The sequence below is a fragment of the Medicago sativa genome, chromosome 3, assembly GCF_051527215.1.
Source record: "Medicago sativa cultivar Bolivia chromosome 3, Bolivia_mono, whole genome shotgun sequence".
NCBI classification, from domain to species: Eukaryota; Viridiplantae; Streptophyta; class Magnoliopsida; order Fabales; family Fabaceae; genus Medicago; species Medicago sativa.
The window spans coordinates 23,540,151-23,559,128 of record NC_140751.1 but is presented as its reverse complement, the minus strand read 5'-3'; the positions used below and the strand labels follow the sequence as shown (position 1 = coordinate 23,559,128).

At 36.3% G+C, this 18,978-nt stretch overlaps 1 protein-coding gene and 2 non-coding genes across 3 annotated transcripts; 1 reads left to right on the top strand and 2 right to left on the bottom strand.

Annotated features, from left to right (window-relative positions):
* Positions 1–1,385: 1,385 nt before the first annotated feature.
* LOC146936491 (small nucleolar RNA R71) lies at positions 1,386–1,492 on the bottom strand. Its single transcript, XR_015033718.1, has one exon. It is a non-coding gene; the product is annotated as a small nucleolar RNA R71 (small nucleolar RNA).
* A 9,880-nt stretch (positions 1,493–11,372) lies between these two features.
* LOC146936490 (small nucleolar RNA R71) lies at positions 11,373–11,479 on the top strand. Its single transcript, XR_015033602.1, has one exon. It is a non-coding gene; the product is annotated as a small nucleolar RNA R71 (small nucleolar RNA).
* A 6,983-nt stretch (positions 11,480–18,462) lies between these two features.
* On the bottom strand, positions 18,463–18,879 carry LOC146936489 (uncharacterized). Its single transcript, XM_085749223.1, has one exon. The coding sequence runs from the start codon at positions 18,877–18,879 to the stop codon at positions 18,463–18,465; it is 417 nt and encodes a 138-aa protein (XP_085605349.1).
* Between the last annotated feature and the right edge of the window lie 99 nt (positions 18,880–18,978).

Sequence of the window (18,978 nt, the reverse complement as noted above, 5' to 3'; positions counted from 1 at the left end):
CTTTACTTTTGTTTAGAATATTTTCAAGTATTATTTCAATAAAGTCTTTTATTCTATTTACTTTTCTTTGCAATTTACTTTATCGTTTTCTCTCTTCTTCCCCCATGTCTACGATGAACATGAGTGAGTAGACTTCTTTGTCTTGGGATTGTTGGGAAATCTAATGACATAATCCTAAACAAACCAAGCTTAAACCCTAATTTTATGTAACCCTAATTTCTAATTTAGATTCACCGTTTTAACGTGGATTAACAATTATCAAACTGTGGAAGCAAAAGCGGAGGGTTTGATAATCGTTAATCCATTATCCCAAACATCAATTCATAAAGCGAGAGCGGAGCTTTGATGTTGGAACAAGTGAATCTAGACAATAATTGCAAGACAGTGAAATTGTCCTTGCAATTATTGAGACATAGGTAGTTTCAATCCTTATACGCATCTTCTAGCAATCAAGTCAGCGAAATAGGCTTGGTTACTAGAAGTAAACTCTCACCGGACTTTCATCGGAAAGGTGAGGGGCTAAGGGAAACCGGTCTTTAGAAATTAAGGTGTAAACCATGAAATTAGATGTTTAAGTCTTGTCTAGTGAAGGATTTGTCATTATGATGAACCAATAATCCCAAGGCTTCTTTATTAATATTGTTTTTACCTTCAGCAATCAAAACTCCTTTTTACAAACTTTCTCCTCTCTAATCATTCTTTAAAAGTTAATTGAATTAAACAACTCTCTAGCGGAACGATACTCTTCTTACTACTATTACTTCGATAAGGCCGTGCACTTGCGGTTTGGCCCTATCAAGTTTTTGGCGCCGTTGCCAGGGAGTTGTTGTAATTTGATTAACTTTTTAATAGTGATTAGACTGAAAAAATAAAAAAAATATATCTTTTTCTTTATTTTATTTTACTTCATATAATAAAAAAAAATCTTTCTCTTTATTTTATATAAAAAAAAATCTTTTTCTTTATTCTTTCTTTTTCTATTTCTTCTTTTGCCTTTAATTTCTTGGGAAGATAATAACGATATGGCTAAGGAATGTACTCTCATAGAGTATGCAATCCCATCTTCAAATGAGTCATACGATGCTATTGTGTACCCAACAGTTGATGACAATTTTGAAATAGAACCTACACTTATTGAGTTAGTGCAGCAAAATCAATTTTTCGGATCACCCACTGAGAATCCGAATTTTCATATTTCAACTTTTTTAAGACTCAGTGGAACCGTGAATGCAAACCAAGAGGTCGTAAGGCTGCACTACTTTCCTTTTTCCTTAGGGGGGAGAGCTAGTGCTTGGTTTAATTCATTGGAACTTGGTTCTATCACTTCATGGCATCAAATGAAGCAAACTTTTCTTGCCCAATTCTTCCCCTATTCTAAAACAGTTCAATTAAGGAATCGAATCACACAATTCACTCAAAAAGATGGAGAATCTCTTTACGATGTGTGGGAGCGTTTCAAAGAAATGCTTAGACTTTGTCCCCATCATGGTTTAAAGAACTGGCTTATTATTCACATTTTTTATAATGGTCTTTTGTATCCCACAAAAATTTATGTTGATGCAGCTGCAGGTGGAGCTTTGATGAACAAAACATACACAGAAGCATATGCTTTGATCAAGGACATGGCACAAAACCACTATCAGTGGACCTACGGAAGGGACACCACTAATGTTGCTCCTTCTCCCTCTCAGAAAGAGGTAGGTATGTATGAAAATTCTTCCCTTGATCATCTAGCTGCTAAGGTTGACGCACTCACACAAAAATTTGATAAAATAAATACTAGTGCTGTCACACCTGCCCCTGTATCACCTCTTTGTGAAGTTTGTGGTATATTTGGCCATATTGGCATTGATTGCCAACTAGGTAGTGTTGTTAGAAGTCCTGAGCAAGTAAACTATGCTCAATATAATCAAGGGTTTAAAAACAATCAAATTTTTTTTCAAACCCCTCAAAATCTTTTTGGACAACAAACAACACCACCCGGTTATGCAAACAACCAAGGAGTTCCTCAAAAATCCAGCTTGGAAATTTTACTAGAAAAATGTGTTATTGATCAATCCAAGCAGCTCCAAGAGCTTAAAAATCAATCTGAACTTTTGAAGGACTCTCTTGCCAAACATACATCGAACGTAGACTTCATAGTTACTCACAGTAAGATGATAGAGACTCAGACTTCTCAAGTACACCAACAGGTGGCTACTCCCTCTCAAACCTCCGAAGTCCTTCTAGGCCAAACCGAAACCAACCCCAAAGACTATATAAGTGCTATTATTTTTAGGGGTGGTAACCAATTAGAGGACCCCGTTGTGAAAATTCAGAACAATGAAGGAGACATAGGAAGTGATAAGCCTCAAAGTGAGAAAGCTATAGGAGAGAATGACAAGCCATTTGTTTCACCATCTCATGAGCCTAAAATTCCTTTAACACAAGAGTTTGGTAAATCCAAGTTAGATGAGCAGTTTAGAAATTTTATTGAAATACTTCCAAACAAATTGCCACCTAAACTTAAGGATCCAGAGAGATTTTCCATACCTTGTGTCATAGGATATAAAACATTTGAGAAAGCCATGTGTGATTTGGGAGAGAATGTTAGTTTGTTGCCATTATCCCTTAGTGAGAGATTGGGTATAGGATAGTTAAAACCACTTTCTAACCGTCAAGCTAGTGACTCTAAACAAGCGCTTCGTGGGAGGCAACCCACGCATTTAATTGTTTTCATTTTGTTTGTTTTTCTTTGTTTTAAGTGTTTTTTAGGTAATTGTCCGAGTTTGATTCAAGAAAAGCTGAAATTTTTTGAAGCCCCTTACCAGAAGGTTGGCACGGCCCGTGCTAAGGTTGGCACGGCCGTGCCAGTGTTTTAAAGCAAAAAAGGACCTGCGCCACAGAATGTTGGCACGGCCCGTGCCAAGGGTGGCACGGCCGTGCCCGATCTCTCCCTTCCTATAACCTTCAAAATTTCTTTCTTTCTTCCTCATTCACAAACCACAACCCTCTTTCATCTTTCAAACTTCTCTCTAAACCTCCATAACCACCAACCTTCAAACCTTCATATCTCCCCCAAAACTTCATCAATCTTCTCAATTCTTTTACCAATCAATCACAAACTTCATTCCAAACACAAACCACCAATCAAAAACATCTCTCATCCACCCAAACCCATAATTTACCAAACCCTTATATCCATAAACCCTAACCTAAAAACCACAAAATCCTAATCAATCTCCACATCTAAACCAATAAACCTCACTAAAACATCAACCCCAACCCTAAACCACCATTTTCCACAAAATTCTTCCCAAACCCTAACCTTCACCAAAATTCTAAAATCAACCCAATGTCAAAGGTCTAATGGCTTCAAGAAGAAGTGGCAAGGAACCAGCAACCTCTTCCGGATGACCTCCACAAAAGAAAAGAGCACCAACAAAGAACCATGGCATCGTCTTCAAGGATGACAACCAAAAGGCCAGGTATAAAGCACTTATCTCTAAACCTATGCATCCTTGTAGGTATCCTGATTCTCATTTTATGCATGTATTAAGGATTAGGGACAATGTTCTTGATTTGCTGAATAGGTTAGGATGGGGTGAGATGCTTAAACCTATGAGGGGGTACGAGAACTTCACTTACGAGTTTTTAAGTTCTATCAATTTTAAGAAAGATAAGTTGAGTTTCGATGACCCCGATCATAGAGTTTCCTTCCGGCTTTTTATATTGATTACGAGACGTCACTTGAAAACTTTTGCAATGAAATGGGCTTCGTAAATGCGGGGTTCATCCATGACTCTTGGAATCAAGCTTTAAAGTCGGAAGACTATAACCCTGCTAGCTTTTGGACACGCATCACAGGTTTAAATCAATATGTTTCACAAGGCTAGTAACATTCATAACCCAGTGCTTAGGTACCTTCAAAGAGTAATGGCTTGTACCATTTGGGGTAGGAAGGAAGTAGGAACATGTAGGACGGATGAACTCTTTATGCTTTGGGATATGCTTAATAATTATCCCATAAATACTTGTTTTTACATGCTTGACTACCTTTCCTCAATAGGAACTAAGCCTAATCTTGTAGCTGATATAATGGTAGGTAGGTGGTGATATTACATTCATTGCTGGGAAGTTTGGAGTTAGTGAGGAGGAGGGGATAAATAAAATTGAGGGCAACAATAGGCTTAACATAGAGACCCTAATCTCTATGAAATTCATTAAGCACCATCCACCTTTGCAATATGCCCTTGCACTCAATGTACCTATTGAATGTTTGCTTCCTAACCCATCTCGGACTAACACCGAGGTGGAAGAAAATTTGCTATATGTTGACATTGAACAGGTACATGAGCATCATGATGAAGGAGAAGGTGCAAACTTGCACCATGAGGGAGAGCACCATGACCATGAAGCCGGAGAGCTAAATGACAATCAAAGATGGGCATGGATGAGAACCGAGGTCGAAAGCATAAGCACCGAGCAACAAAGGCAAGGTGTAGAACTTATGGGGCTAAGAAATGAAGTCCAAAGGGGCAACCGCTTGTAGGAAGAAAACAATGAAACGCTCCGAAGGATGATGCACCAATTTAATCTCCAAGGTCCTCCTTATGGACCTCAATGAGAACATGTGAGCTTTCCTCTTCCTCTCTTTCCTTATCTCTTCCCTCTTTCTCCTACACTCTCTCTTCTACTCCTTCTTTCTTCTTCTTCTACTTCTCCTTCTCTTTTAATTTCTTTTTCTTTGAATCATTGAGGACAATGCTTCCCCTAAGTGTGTGTGTGTGTGGGGTGGGGGGGGGGGGGGGGGGGGGGGGGGGCTAATAAAGTTTCTAGAGTCGTAGTGTTCCCAAACTCCCTTGAACTTTATTCTTTTGTTTTGTTTTTATAGCAAGAGGCATGATTAGTAGCTTGTTTTTAATGTAAAATATGGCATAAATTTTTTTGTTTTGTCTCTTCTTTAAAGGTTGTTTCTTGTACATGAGAGTAGTTTCTTGTGTTTCTTGTGTTCTTGCTATACCCACATCTTGTTTTATTGTGAAAATCTCCAATGAGAAAAGCACCCGGTTGCAATCCTTGAGTAAATGTATGAATAGGTATTTTAAGGAGCACGTTCTATCTTTAGTGTTAATTTAGACCCTTTAAAGTCTTAAAAGTAAAAGTAGTATAAGTTTGTGTGGGAAATTAATCAAATTGTGCCTTATTGTTATATTCTTAATTGATAAAGTTAAAATGGGGCGGGAGAATGGCACCAACATGTGGGGGAAAGGACAATCCCTAAATTCCTAATTGTGGTGGTGACTCCCTAATTTGAACTTAAAGTGAAACAAATTCATCAATGCTAGGGGGAAAGGACAATTACATCCAAAAAGACTTCCTACGCGGAGATGAAATAAATAAATAATTTTGCAGCACTGCTTAGGGTGATTTTGAATCTAGGAGGAAAGGACAATTACTAGGGATGGCAATGGGTACCCAATGGGTAGGGTACTATAGTACCCTTCCCCATACCCGCGTTTGTAAAAAATGCCCGTACCCGAGCCCGTACCCTCATGGGTAACAACTTTAGTGCCCTTCCCCATACCCTATGGGCACCTAAGTGCCCATATCCGTACCCATTACCCGCACCTTAATTATAAAAAAACAATAAAAAAATATCATAATTGAAATAAAACTATGATCCAATTTTTTTTTAAAGCAACTCATAAAATAGTAGAAATTGTAGTATTTAGTCAAATAAAAAAAATCCAAAATATTCCTCGAAAATTAAAATAAAAAAAATTCAAAATACATATAAAAAAGTGCATGCTAAAATAAACATCAAATTGATTTAAATCATAAATTTGTAGCTCGTGAGCTTATGAAGGTAAGGATGAAACGATTACCGTATTAGTTTTTAGGTTTAGGTTTATGCTTAAATAGTTAAATAAATTAAATAATTGTACATCAAAAATAAATAAATATTTATTATATTATATAAATATGTATATGCGGGTTGCGGGGCTGGGTAGTATAGTGCCCTTACCCGCACCCATACCCATCTAAATTTGCGGGTAATTACCCGGACCCAAGCCCATACCCATAAAAGCGGGGTTTTACCCTACCCATTGTGGGTATTTTTTGCGGGTGCCCATTGAGCTTGGGTCCAATTGCCATCCCTAACAATTACATCCGAGAAGACTTCCTATGAGGATAGATAGCCCCTAAGCATCTGCAGCCCCTTGTGCTTAATTGTTAAATTAATCTAATCTTAACTTAAATTCCTATCACTCTTATATGAAATGACGAAAGGACTTTTCTCGGTTACTTTAGCATTAAGAATAGAACTTGTTCCTCATAATATCTGTCTTATACAGGAGCAAGAAAAAGGTTGGACTGCACACACACACTCACTTAAGACTTGATGTTGGGTTGAATAGGTTCACTAGGAATGTTTGAAATTTTGATTAGTGTACTTGGAACAAAACCTTTCTTTTGAGACATGTGTTCTTAATATTGCCATGATTAATCTTTTGTTGCTGCTATGTCTATTGCCTTTTGCTTGAGGACAAGCAAAGATTCAAGTGTGGGGGAGTTTGATGAGTCAATAATTAGTCTAATTTAATGCATCATTTAGTTTAGTTTTATTTAAGATTTGATTTGATTTTATTTTATTGCATTTTATTTCCTTTTTGAATAATTTACTACAAATTGCTTTTTATTTTATTTTAGGAACGAATATATGGTGGAAGGTGTCTTGGAGCAAAAGAAAGAGGACTGGAGCAAATACAGTTCAAGAATACGAAGATATGGGACAAAAATATAATCCCACATGGTCAGAAGCTTGGCACGGCCCGTGCCAACATGTGGCATGGCCGTGCTCGATACAGAATCCACTTTTGTTGCTTTTCTTCAAGCCCAAGTTACCCTGTTGCAGCTTTACTGTCTTACCCTTTTAGTTGCTTAGTTTCTAAGTCGATTGTAAAGCTATAAATAGAGTAGCTCTCCACCATAAACATTCACCTTTACTTTACTTTTGTTTAGAATATTTTCAAGTATTATTTCAATAAAGTCTTTTATTCTATTTACTTTTCTTTGCAATTTACTTTATCGTTTTCTCTCTTCTTCCCCCATGTCTACGATGAACATGAGTGAGTAGACTTCTTTGTCTTGGGATTGTTGGGAAGTCTAATGACATAATCCTAAACAAACGAAGCTTAAACCCTAATTTTATGTAACCCTAATTTCTAATTTAGATTCACCGTTTTAACGTGGATTAACAATTATCAAACTGTGGAAGCGAAAGCGGAGGGTTTAATAATCGTTAATCCATTATCCCAAACATCAATTCATAAAGCGAGAGCGGAGCTTTGATGTTGGAACAAGTGAATCTAGACAATAATTGCAAGACAGTGAAATAGTCCTTGCAATTATTGAGACATAGGTAGTTTCAATCCTCATACGCATCTTCTAGCAATCAAGTCAACGAAATAGGCTTGGTTACTAGAAGTAAACTCTCACCGGGCTTTCATCGGAAAGGTGAGGGGCTAAGGGAAACCGGTCTTTAGAAATTAAGGTGTAAACCATGAAATTAGATGTTTAAGTCTTGTCTATTGAAGGATTTGTCATTATGATGAACCAATAATCCCAAGGCTTCTTTATTATTATTGTTTTTACCTTCAGCAATCGAAACTCCTTTTTACAAACTTTCTCCTCTCTAATCATTCTTTAAAAGTTAATTGAATTAAACAACTCCCTAGCGGAACGATACTCTTCTTACTACTATTACTTTGATAAGGCCGTGCACTTGCGGTTTGGCCCTATCACATCTCCGCGTAGGAAGTCTTCTCGGATGTAATTGTCCTTTCCCCCTAGCATTGATGAATTTGTTTCACATTAAGTTCAAATTAAGGAGTCACCACCACAATTAGGAAGTTAGGGATTGTCCTTTCCCCCACATGTTGGTGCCATTCTCCCGCCCCATTTTAACTTTAAAAATTAAGAATATAACAATTAAGAACAATTTGATTAATTTCCCACACAAACTTATACTACTTTTACTCTTAAGACTTTAAAGGGTCTAAGTTAACACTAAAGATAGAACGTGTTCCTTAAAATACATATTCATACACTTGCTCATGGATTGCAACCGGGTGCTTTTCTCATTAGAGAATTTCACAATAAAACATGATATGGGTATAGCAGGAACACAAGAAACACAAGAAACTACTTTTATGTACAAGAAACAACCTTTGAAGAACAAAAAAATTTCATGCCATATTTTACATTAAAAACAAGCTACTTAGTCATGCCTCTTGCTATAAAAACAAAACAAAGAATAAAGTTTAAGGGAGTTTGGACACTACGACTCTAGACACTTTATTAGGCCCCCCCCACACTTAGGGGAAGCATTGTCCTCAATGATTCAAAAAGAAAAGAATTTAAAAGAGAAGAAGAAGTAGAAGAGGAAGAAAGAAAGAAAGAGTAGAAGAAGAATTTGGGAGAGAAGAAGGAGAAGAAGAGAAGAGAGGAAGAGGAAAGCTCACATTTGTCTATTGAGGTCCGTAAGGAGGACCTTGAAGTTGGAGGTGTTGCATCATCCGACGGAGCATCTCATTATTTTCATCATTAACACGGTTGCCCCTTTGAACTTCATTGCGAAGGCCGGAGATTTCAACACCTTGCCTTTGTTGCTCGGTGCTCATCCTCTCGATCTCATTATGAATCCATGTCCATCTTTGGTCTTTATTAAGTTCACCGGCTTCATGGCCATGGTATTCTCCCTCTTGGTGCAAGTTAGCACCTTCTCCTTCATCATGGTGCAAGTTAGCACCTTCTCCCGCATCATCCTCTTGCTCCTCAAGAACCTGCACATCATCAACATACAACCAATTTTCTTCCACCTCGGTGGTAGTCCGAGATGGGTTAGGCAATAAAAACATGATTGGCACATTCAGCTTGAGTCGGTAATGGAGTGGTGGACGTCGTTTAATGAAATTAATAGCAATGAGGGTTTCCCTATTGAGCTTATTGTTTCCCTCAATTGGTTTGATCCCCTCATCCTCACTCACACCAAAACACCTAGATATGTATGTAATGATGCCACCCACCATTATGTCACCCTTATCGGATGGTTTAGAACCTATGGAGTTTAGGTAGTTAATCAAATAAAAACAAGTGTTAACCAGGTGGTTGTAGAGCATTGCCCACAATATGAACATCTCATCGGTTCTAGTGTTTCCCAGCTCGGTTCTACCCTAAATAGTGCAAGCCATGACCCTCTGAAGGTACCTAAGTACGGGGTTGTGAATGTTACTAGCTTTGTTGGCTCTTGGGACTTAGGTGCCAAGGCCGGTTATACGGTACCAAAAGGCAGTTGGGTCATAGTTATCCGGTTTTAGACTATCATCCCAATGATCATGAATATACCCCTCATTGGCAAAACCTAAGGCTTCACAAAAGTGCTGAAGAGACATATTATAATCAACATTCATTAACCGGAAAACAACTCTATGATTAGGGTTATCAAAATTCAACTTATCTTTGGTGAAAACAATTGAGCTTAAAAATTCATAAGTGAAATTTTCATAACCCACCATAGGTTCTAACATATCAGTCCAACCTAGTCTTCCTATCAACCTAAAAACATCATCTCTAAGTCCTAGCACACTCAAGTCATAAGAATCAGGATATCTAGAGGGATGTAAGGTTTTAGAAGTAAGATTTCTATACCTGGCCTTTTGGGTGTCATCCTTGAAGGAGATGCCATGATTCTTGACTTTTGCTTGCATCTTTGCGGGAGGACCGGAAGAGCTTGCTGGTTCCTTGCCACTTCTTCTTGAAGCCATTGACCTTGGTTGTGGGTTTGTATGAAGGTTTAGTGTTTGGAGAGATTTTTTTTTTTTGTGGAAATGGTTGGTTTAGGGTTGGGGTTGATGTTTAAGTGAGGTTTATGAGTTTGTTGATGGAGATTGGTTAAGGTTTTATGGTGTTTGGGTTAGGTTTTGAAAGATTAGGGTTTTAGTGAATTATGGTTTTGGGTGGATGAAAGTTGTTTTTGATTGGAGGGTTTTGTTTTGGATGAAGTTTAGGAATGATTGGTGAAAGAATTGAGTGAATTGGTGAAGATTTGATGGAGATATGAAGGTTTGAGGTTTTGTGGTTATGGAGGTTTATAGAGGAGTTTAAAAGATGAAAGAGGGTTGTGGTTTGTGAATGAGGAAGAAGGAAGAAAATTTTGAAGTTTATAGGGGTGCAGACATCGGGCACGGCCGTGCCACCCTTGGCACGGGCCGTGCCAACACTCTGTGGCTCATGGGCAATTTTGTGTTTCAAAACCTGGCACGACCGTGCCAGCTTCAGCACGGGCCGTGCCAACACTCTGGTAAGGAGACTTCAATTTTTTTTTTTCAATTTCGTGATTTTTTCGAATCACACTTGGACAATTACCTACAAAACAACTGAAAACAAAGAAAAACAAAACAAAAGCAATTAAATGCGTGGGTTGCCTCCCACGAAGTGCTCTTTTAATGTCATTAGCTTGACGGTTAGAAAGAGACCTTAGAATGGATCAAAGATATCATGTTGTGTAGATGACGCTATAAAACGTTCTTTCACAACATGATCGTTAAGCATGCAACAAGAGTAAAGAGCGGGACCTTTCATAACATTTTCCAACTCAAATCCTACCATCTTATCACTCACTTGGAAAACTATCCTACCAAATTTAACATCAATGAGAGCTCCTGCAGTTGCGAGGAAAGGTCTTTGAAAAAATTTCCTTTAAAAACTTGGCATATAGAGGCATCCTAGACAGAGCTTCAGCAAAGGGAAGTTTAATGCAAATATTCCTAAGTATGTTGACAAATTTTTCAAACTTACCCTCTAGTTTAAGCTTTTGAAGATTTAAGGGGGATGGAGTTTTGTTTTCTTCAAGTGGTTTTGCTTCTTCTATCACAACTTTATCACCTAAAGGCTTGACACTTTCTTTCCCAATGTTTTTAACCTTAGCAAAAGTTTCGCCTAACTTACTACCCCCAAAAGATATGACATTAACTTGGGCTTTGGGATTGGCTTCGGTTTGACCAGGAAAGACTCCCGGTGTTTGGGAAGAGGTAGCCACTTGTTGGGCTATTTGAGCGATTTGAGTTTCAAGCATTTTAGAGTGTGTAGCAATAGAATCAACCTTGGTATTGAGCTTGTAAAGAGAATCATTCAGAAATCCAGTTTGGTTTTTAAGTTCTTGAAGTTGTTTGTTTTGGTTGGCAATAGAATTTTCCAACAAAATTTCCAAATTGGATTTTTGAGTGAATCTCTGGTTGTTTGCATAACCGGGTGGTGCTACTTGTCCATAGGGATTAGTGGTATAAGACAAGCCATTATAAAAAGTGTGGACTATAAGCCACTTCTCTAGGCCATGGTGGGGACAAAGTCTTAGCATTTCTTTGAAACGCTCCCACGCCTCATAGAGAGATTCCCCATCTTTTTGGTTGAACCGAGTGATTTGGTCTCTAAGTTTAGCGGTTTTAGATGGTGGAAAGAATCGGGCAAGGAATGCTTGCCTCATCTGATCCCATGAAGTAATGGAACCGACTTCGAGGGAATGGAACCAAGCGCTAGCTCTATCCCTTAAGGAATAGGGAAAGAGATGAAGTCTTACGACCTCTTGGTTCTCCTTCATGGTTCCAGTAATTCGTAGAAAAACAGATATGTGAAGATTGGGATCCTCAGTGGGGGATCCCGAGAATTGGTTTTGCTGCACCAAGTTAAGTAGGGCAGGCTTTATTTCAAAGTTGTCATCCTCGACCGTTGGGTACACAATAACAGCTTGTGGCTCAGCTGTAGACGGCGTTGCATACTCTTTGAGAGTGCGATTGGCCATGATGCTATTATTTCGTGCGTCTCTCTTTCGTTTATGCAAATACCTTTCGATTTCGTTGATTATTACAACTCGATTTCTGGTTTTTCGCATAAAAAATTGAGAACCCAAGAAGTTAGTGATAACAGAAAAATAAAAAGTTAAAAATAAAAATAAAAAGAAAAGAGAAAGAAGAAGAGAGAATTCTAATCACTAAAGAAAAGCTAATTAAATTAGTTAACTCCTCGGCAACGGCGCCAAAAACTTGATAGGGCCAAACCGCAAGTGCACGGCCTATCGAAGTAATAGTAGTAAGTAAGAGTATCGTTCCACTAGGGAGTTGGTCAATCTAATTAACTTTTAGAAAATGATTAAAGGAGAGGAAAGTTTAGTAAAAGGGAGGTTTGTTTGCTGAAGGTAAATAACAATATTAATAAAAAGCCTTGGGATCATTGGTTCATCATAATAACGAATCTTTTCACAAGCAAGCCTTAAACTTATAATTATGCGTTAATCTTAATTACTAAGGACAAGTTTCTCTTTAGCATATCACAGCTCCTCTCGAAGTCAGTGAGTGTATCCCTCCAACAACCACACCTATTCTCATGGGTGATTGCCTTTGGGACCCTTGAAGATCGAAACTTTATGTGTCCCAAGGTTTGCTAGACTATTCTCATGTTTCGCATACCTTGTCTAAATTCACTTGTTCGGATATCAAAGCTCCGCGTTCGCTTTATGAATTGATATCTGTGATGATGAATTAACCATTATCAAACCCTCCGCGTTCGCTTCCACAGTTTGATAATAATTAATTCATGTTAAAACGGTGAATTTAGATTAGGAATTAAGGTAACAAATAATTAGGGTTTAAGGCTTGGCATGATCCGGATTACGTCATTAGACTTATCCAACGATCCCAAGACAAAGAAGTCAACTCACTCATGTTCATCGTAGACATGGGGGAAGAAGAGAGAATGCGATAAAGTAAATTGCGAGAAAAGAAAGTAAAAGGAAATTAAGACTTTTATTGAAATAATACTGAAAATATGCAAAGTAAAGGTGAATGTTTATGGTGGAGAGCTAATCTATTTATAGCTTTACAATCGACTTAGAAACTAAGCAACTAAAAGGATAAAACAGTAAAGCTGCAACAGGGTAACTTGGGCCGGAAGAAAAAGCAGCAAAACAGGATTCTGGGACGGGCACGGCCGTGCCACATGTTGGCACGGGTCGTGCCAAGCTTCTGGTAAGGGGGAATCATATTTTTGCCCCGTATCTTCGTATTCTTGCACTGTTTTTGTTCCAGTCCTCTTTCTTTTGCTCCAAGGCACCTTCCACCATATATTCGTTCCTAAAATAAAATAAAAAGCAATTTAAAGTAAAATATTCTAAAAGGAAATAAAATGCAATAAAATAAAACTAAATCTTAAGTAAATCTAAACTAAATAAAGCAATAAAATAGACTATTCTATGACTCATCATGCTCCCTTGCCAAAAAGAAAAAAAAATTAAATTTGAAAGATCACTGAATTATCGCTAAAATTTAATTTTGGATATCATTCAATTCTCCTTTTATATTGTCTTTGTTATTGTTATTTCTTTAAAAAAAATCATGTAGAATACGCCGAATAGACTTTAATTTTTCGTAAAAAGATTGAGGTTTTTCAACGACTACTATCAGAATCTACAATTTAAACAAAATTGTGTTTTTTTTTTTATAAAATATTTAGGTGAGTTAGACTCTGGAGAACACATCAAGGTCATGACATGTATCATGACTCAATGAACACTTACAATGTTACCTAGAGATCCTTTGTCAAAGAGATTATCACGCTAGTAGCGGGGATTGAATCCACGCCCATAAGATTGAGTCAACTCATTATTAGTTGAGCCAACCTTGATTAGGAATGTTATTATTAGTATTAATAGCAAAAATAGTGAATCAAAAGATGTTACCATATAATGATATCATTTAAATCAGATTTCTTTTCATCTAACCCAATAAATGAGACATTTAATAGAATCATTTTAATTTAAATGATCACATTAATTTAAAATGAAAAAAATCACACAAAAAAAGAAAATATTAAATATGTTAAATTATTCAAATTAAAGTATTTGAAATTTAGAGATTTGTTTTTTTTTTTTTTTGAAAATTTAACGATAATTTTTTCAAATACATGAAATATTCCCAAAAAAAATAATAATTGTTTTTTTATTTAAAATAACTTAAAATATTCAATAATTTTTTATAAGTAATCTCAATTATTTGAATTTCAATAGCACATCATTCTTTCTTTGCAATGTAATTTAAATTTTTTATTTCGTTTAATTAATGACTACAATTAAGGATATTATTTAAAGAACATTTTAATTTTTTGGTTGACCTCTTTAAAAAAAAGTCTGGCCTATTAAGCAACACAATTTATTATTTATAGGATCAACCCAATTAAAATGACGCATAAAATATAATTATTATAAATTATAAAAATATAATATTTCAAAATTAATGACAAATTTTTTTGTTTGTAAATTAAATAGTACCTCAAAAGAAATGAAGGAAAAAAATTAATAAAAAAAAGTTAAAAGATTCAAACAATTCAGTTTTTTTATACGGATAGAAAAATTGAACTTTTTGGATTTTAAATATCTTTCATTTATTTGATATAATATACTTCAATATTTTTTTGAAGGGAAAAAGATATTGAAGTTTGTTTGTTTCCATCTTTTTTTAGTTTAGTTGTTTCCTTTAATTAAGGGTAATAATTAACGCTATTATTTAATTTGTTTTCTTTTTCCTTCTCATCCATCAAATGAGATCTTTCCATTCTAAATAATTAAAAGAGATATTTTAACCTTTATGAAATCATTCTAATTTAAATTAAATGACATATTAATTACTCTTAAATAGTTTTATCATTATTATCCTTAATAAAGGAAAAAAGAATATTTGTGAACTATATAAAATTATTAAGTATACAAATATATGAAACTTTCGTGTTAATATAATTCATTTTGCCTTGTTAATAATACCAAATACGTGAAACTTAGAAAGAAAAAAAGAAAAACAGACACGACATTGAGACAAAAGATTGAAAAGAATACAATTTTTTTATTGAAATTGTGCGTGGAATTGCTTGCAAATGGATGTTATTTATAATACAATGTAGATAGCAAAATTAACAATATTTTTAATAGTCCCTGAAAAATTATTTAATAGTAACTATCTAATTGACAAAATCAAAGGAGAAAAAAAGTCATATATTGATTGTCAAATAAATGAGATGAAATGACACTTAAAGGATTATGTCCTATATTGTCAAAAAAATAAAAAATAAACCATGATTATTGATCAATGGTTGATTGAAACTTTTGATACATTCTATTGAAGAAACTATGTTAAGTGAAAATCCGTCATAGTAAAACATGATGAAGTTAAGATGTCTTCTTATAAGAAAAGGTTTGTCCAAATTAGATGATGTGAACCAATTGTATGCAACCTTTAAGATGATGTTTAACATGTCCGGAGATGTGTTTAAAATCATAAATTATGATTCATCAAATAAGAGTTCATGTGTAATATGTCATTTGTGCAAGACAAAAGTTCATAAAATTGTTGGGGTATAACAGTGTTGTATGTGAAGTTTGTGAAGGTTTCTTCGTGGTGAAGAAACAGAAAAACATAAACAGTTATCTAGGGTTAGGGTTTTAGAGAGAAGAATAGAAAAGATGATGAATTGTGAAAAAACTATATTATTCAAAGAGAGTTACAATATTTATATACAAGAGAGTAACTCTTTGTTACTTGAGTATCAAGTAACCACAAAAGCTGTAACTAACACTAACTAAAAATAAGGGAAACTGTTTTTACTTAAGCAACAAGTAACTAACCCTAACATAATGCAAAGCATACACTAGTTTGAATTACACACTAATACTCCTCCTTAATTCAAACCATCAAAGCAAAACACACCCAGCTCTCTTCTAAGCTTCAGAAACTGGGCCCTTTTCACAGGTTTAGTGAAGATGTCAGCAACTTGATTAAGTGTTGAGCAATATTCAACATTGATCTTGCATCTATTCACTTGGTCCCTCAAGTAGTGGAACCTGGTCTCTATGTGTTTGCTTTTACCATGTGCAACAGGATTTTTATCTAGATTTATTGCAGACTTATTGTCAATCAGAAGCTTGATAGGTTGCTGAATGTTGATCATCAGATCCTCCAGAACATTTCTCAACCAATTTGCTTGACAAGCTGCTGCTGAGCCTACAACATATTCCGCCTCACAGCTAGAGAGAGCCACAATTGACTGTTTCTTTGAAGTCCATGACACAGGTACTCCCTGCAGCATGAATGCAAAGCCTGTAGTGCTCCTCCTGTCTATCTTATCTCCACACCAGTCTGCATCAGAGTAGCCTATCATGCTGAGCTGCTCAGTTTCTTGAGCTTTAGGAAACAAGATTCCATACTGTAAAGTACCATTTATGTATCTCAAAATCTTCTTAGCTGCTAAGAAATGAGTTTTACTAGGGTTACTCATGAACCTACAGACAATTCCAACTGCATAGCTTATGTCTGGCCTGCTTTGACATAAGTATCTCAGTGAACCAATAAGACTTCTGAACATAGTTGGATCCACATCTTCATCCTCTTCTATGACTTCATTTCTAATGTTAGAATCTGCAGGAGTAATTGATGAATTGCAGTCTAACATATTGAATTTCTTCAATATCTCTGTAGCATACTTTGCTTGATGAAGTATCAATCCTTTTGAAGTTCTCAGAAACTCCATTCCCAAAAAGTAAGCAAGCTTTCCCAAATCTGTCATTTCAAGCTCAGACTTCATGACATATTTGAACTCTTCAATGTCTTTCATGTTGCTTCCAGTTACCAAAAGGTCATCCACAAATAGACATATGATCAGTAACCTTGTTTCTGAGCTTCCTTTTACATAAACTCCATGTGCAGCTATGCATTTCTTAAAGCCTTGATCAACAAAGAACTTGTCAATCCTTTTGTTCCAGGCTCTGGGTGCCTGCTTCAAACCATATAAAGCGTTGTTTAGTTTGAACACCCTATCTTCTTTCCCTTTGATTATGAATCCTGGAGGTTGTGCAACATACACTGTCTCTTCTAATGTACCATTCAGAAAAGCTTATTTCACATCCAGGTGATATAGAGGCCAAGATTTACTGGTTGCTACTGCTATCACTAACCTGATAGTTTCATGCCTGGCAACTAGTGAGAACACTTCAGTGTAATCAAAACCCTCCTTCTGTAGAAAACCTCTAGCTACAAGTCTGGCCTTTTGTTTTACTAATTTCCCTTCAGGGTTCAACTTCAACTTGAAAACCCATTTAACATCTATTGCCTTATTTCCATCAGGCAGCTTGACCAAATCCCATGTCTGATTCTTCTCAATAGAACTCAGTTCATCCTTCATAGCTTCTTTCCAGTTTTCATCACTCAAAGCAGCCTTATAATCTACAGGTTCAGTGTCTGCAAACATTGCAAAGTGTACCAGTTCACCATCTGGATTCACTTCATCATCACCAGTTACTTCACAGTCCTGCAGTCTTCTTGGGATCTGTCTGTTTCTCTGTGGTCTAGCTGTAGTGGTTGGGTCCTCATCAGCTACTGCTTCAATTATAGCTTCTTCATCTGTAATGAGCTCATCAGGCTCTTTGTTACCTTCAATGATAACCTGCTTCTCAGATACACTGCACTTGTCTGAATTCCAGTCCCAGAATTCATCTTCAAGCACTTTCACATCTCTACTTATTGCAATTTTCTTTGAGTGTGGATCAAGTAATCTGTATGCTCCAGTATTATGATATCCAACCAGTATCATTGCTTCACTTTTGTCCTCCAGCTTCTTTCTTCTGGAGTCAGGAACATGCTTATAGCAGATTGAGCCACAAACCTTCAAATGACTGATTGATGGTTTCCTTCCATACCAGATTTCTTCAGGGACCTTGTCCTTCATCTTCTTAGTAGGGCATTTGTTAAGAATATAGGATGCAGTGTTGACTGCTTCACCCCAGAATTCATGAGGCAACTTCTTCTCCTTCAGCATACTTCTGGCCATATCAAGCAGACTTCTGTTTCTCCTTTCAGCAAGTCCATTATGTTGAGGAGTGTAAGGAGCTGTGACTTCATGAATGATGCCCTAATTTGAGCAATAGGATTCAAAATCTCTAGAGGTATATTCACCACCCCCATCTGTTCTTAAAATCTTCAGCTTCATGCCACTCTGATTTTCAACTAACACCTTGAACTTCTTAAAAACTTCCAGAGCTTCACTCTTGAGTTTTATCAAGTATAACCACAGCATCCTTGAATATTCATCCACAAATGTGATGAAATATCTATTTCCACTGTATGTAGAAGTTTCTATAGGTCAACATATATCTGAATGCACCACATTCAACACATGCTTTGCTCTCATCTTCAAATCAGATTTGAAAGCTGACCTAGAATGCTTTCCTACTAAACAAATGCTAGATGATTTTTCAGGGATCTTCACATTCAACTCCCCAATGATCATATTCTTTGTTTTTAGTAAACATATGCTTCTATAGTTCAAGTGTCCATACCTTTTATGCCAGAGTTCAGATTCTTCATCTTTCACTGAAGCTTTATATCAGATTTGCTCCTTATTCACTATGCTGGTTTTGAAGGTTCTGTTCTTTATAAGCCTTGACTGCAGTATGAGCTTCTTCAATGGATTGTACAGCTTTAAGGTTTCATCCTCCATAGTTACTAAATAACCTTTCTCTATGAGCTGACCTACACTCATGAGATTACACTTCATTCCAGGAACATAGAGTACCTCTTCTATCACTGCTGTTTTTCCATCACTTCCTTGTATGGTCACATTTCCCATACCTTCTGATTTCATACTTCTGCAATCTGCCAATCTCACACTGGTTTTCTTGCTATCATCAAAATCACCCAGCCATTCCTTCTTACTAGTCATGTGATTTGAGCATCCAGTATCAAGATACCAAGTATCTGATACTGCTTCTGACTCTTTATCACTTGTAGTAGCCATTAACATGACTGTATCAGCATCATAATGTGAATCTTCTTAAGCCACATTAGCTTCTTGCTCTTTGTTCTTTCCCTTTCTATCTTTATTGAACCAGCATTCAGAAGC

Excerpts from the sequence above, each read along its gene's own strand:
- LOC146936489 (XM_085749223.1), bottom strand. The coding sequence starts at position 18,879 with ATGTTAATGGCTACTACAAGTGATAAAGAGTCAGAAGCAGTATCAGAT.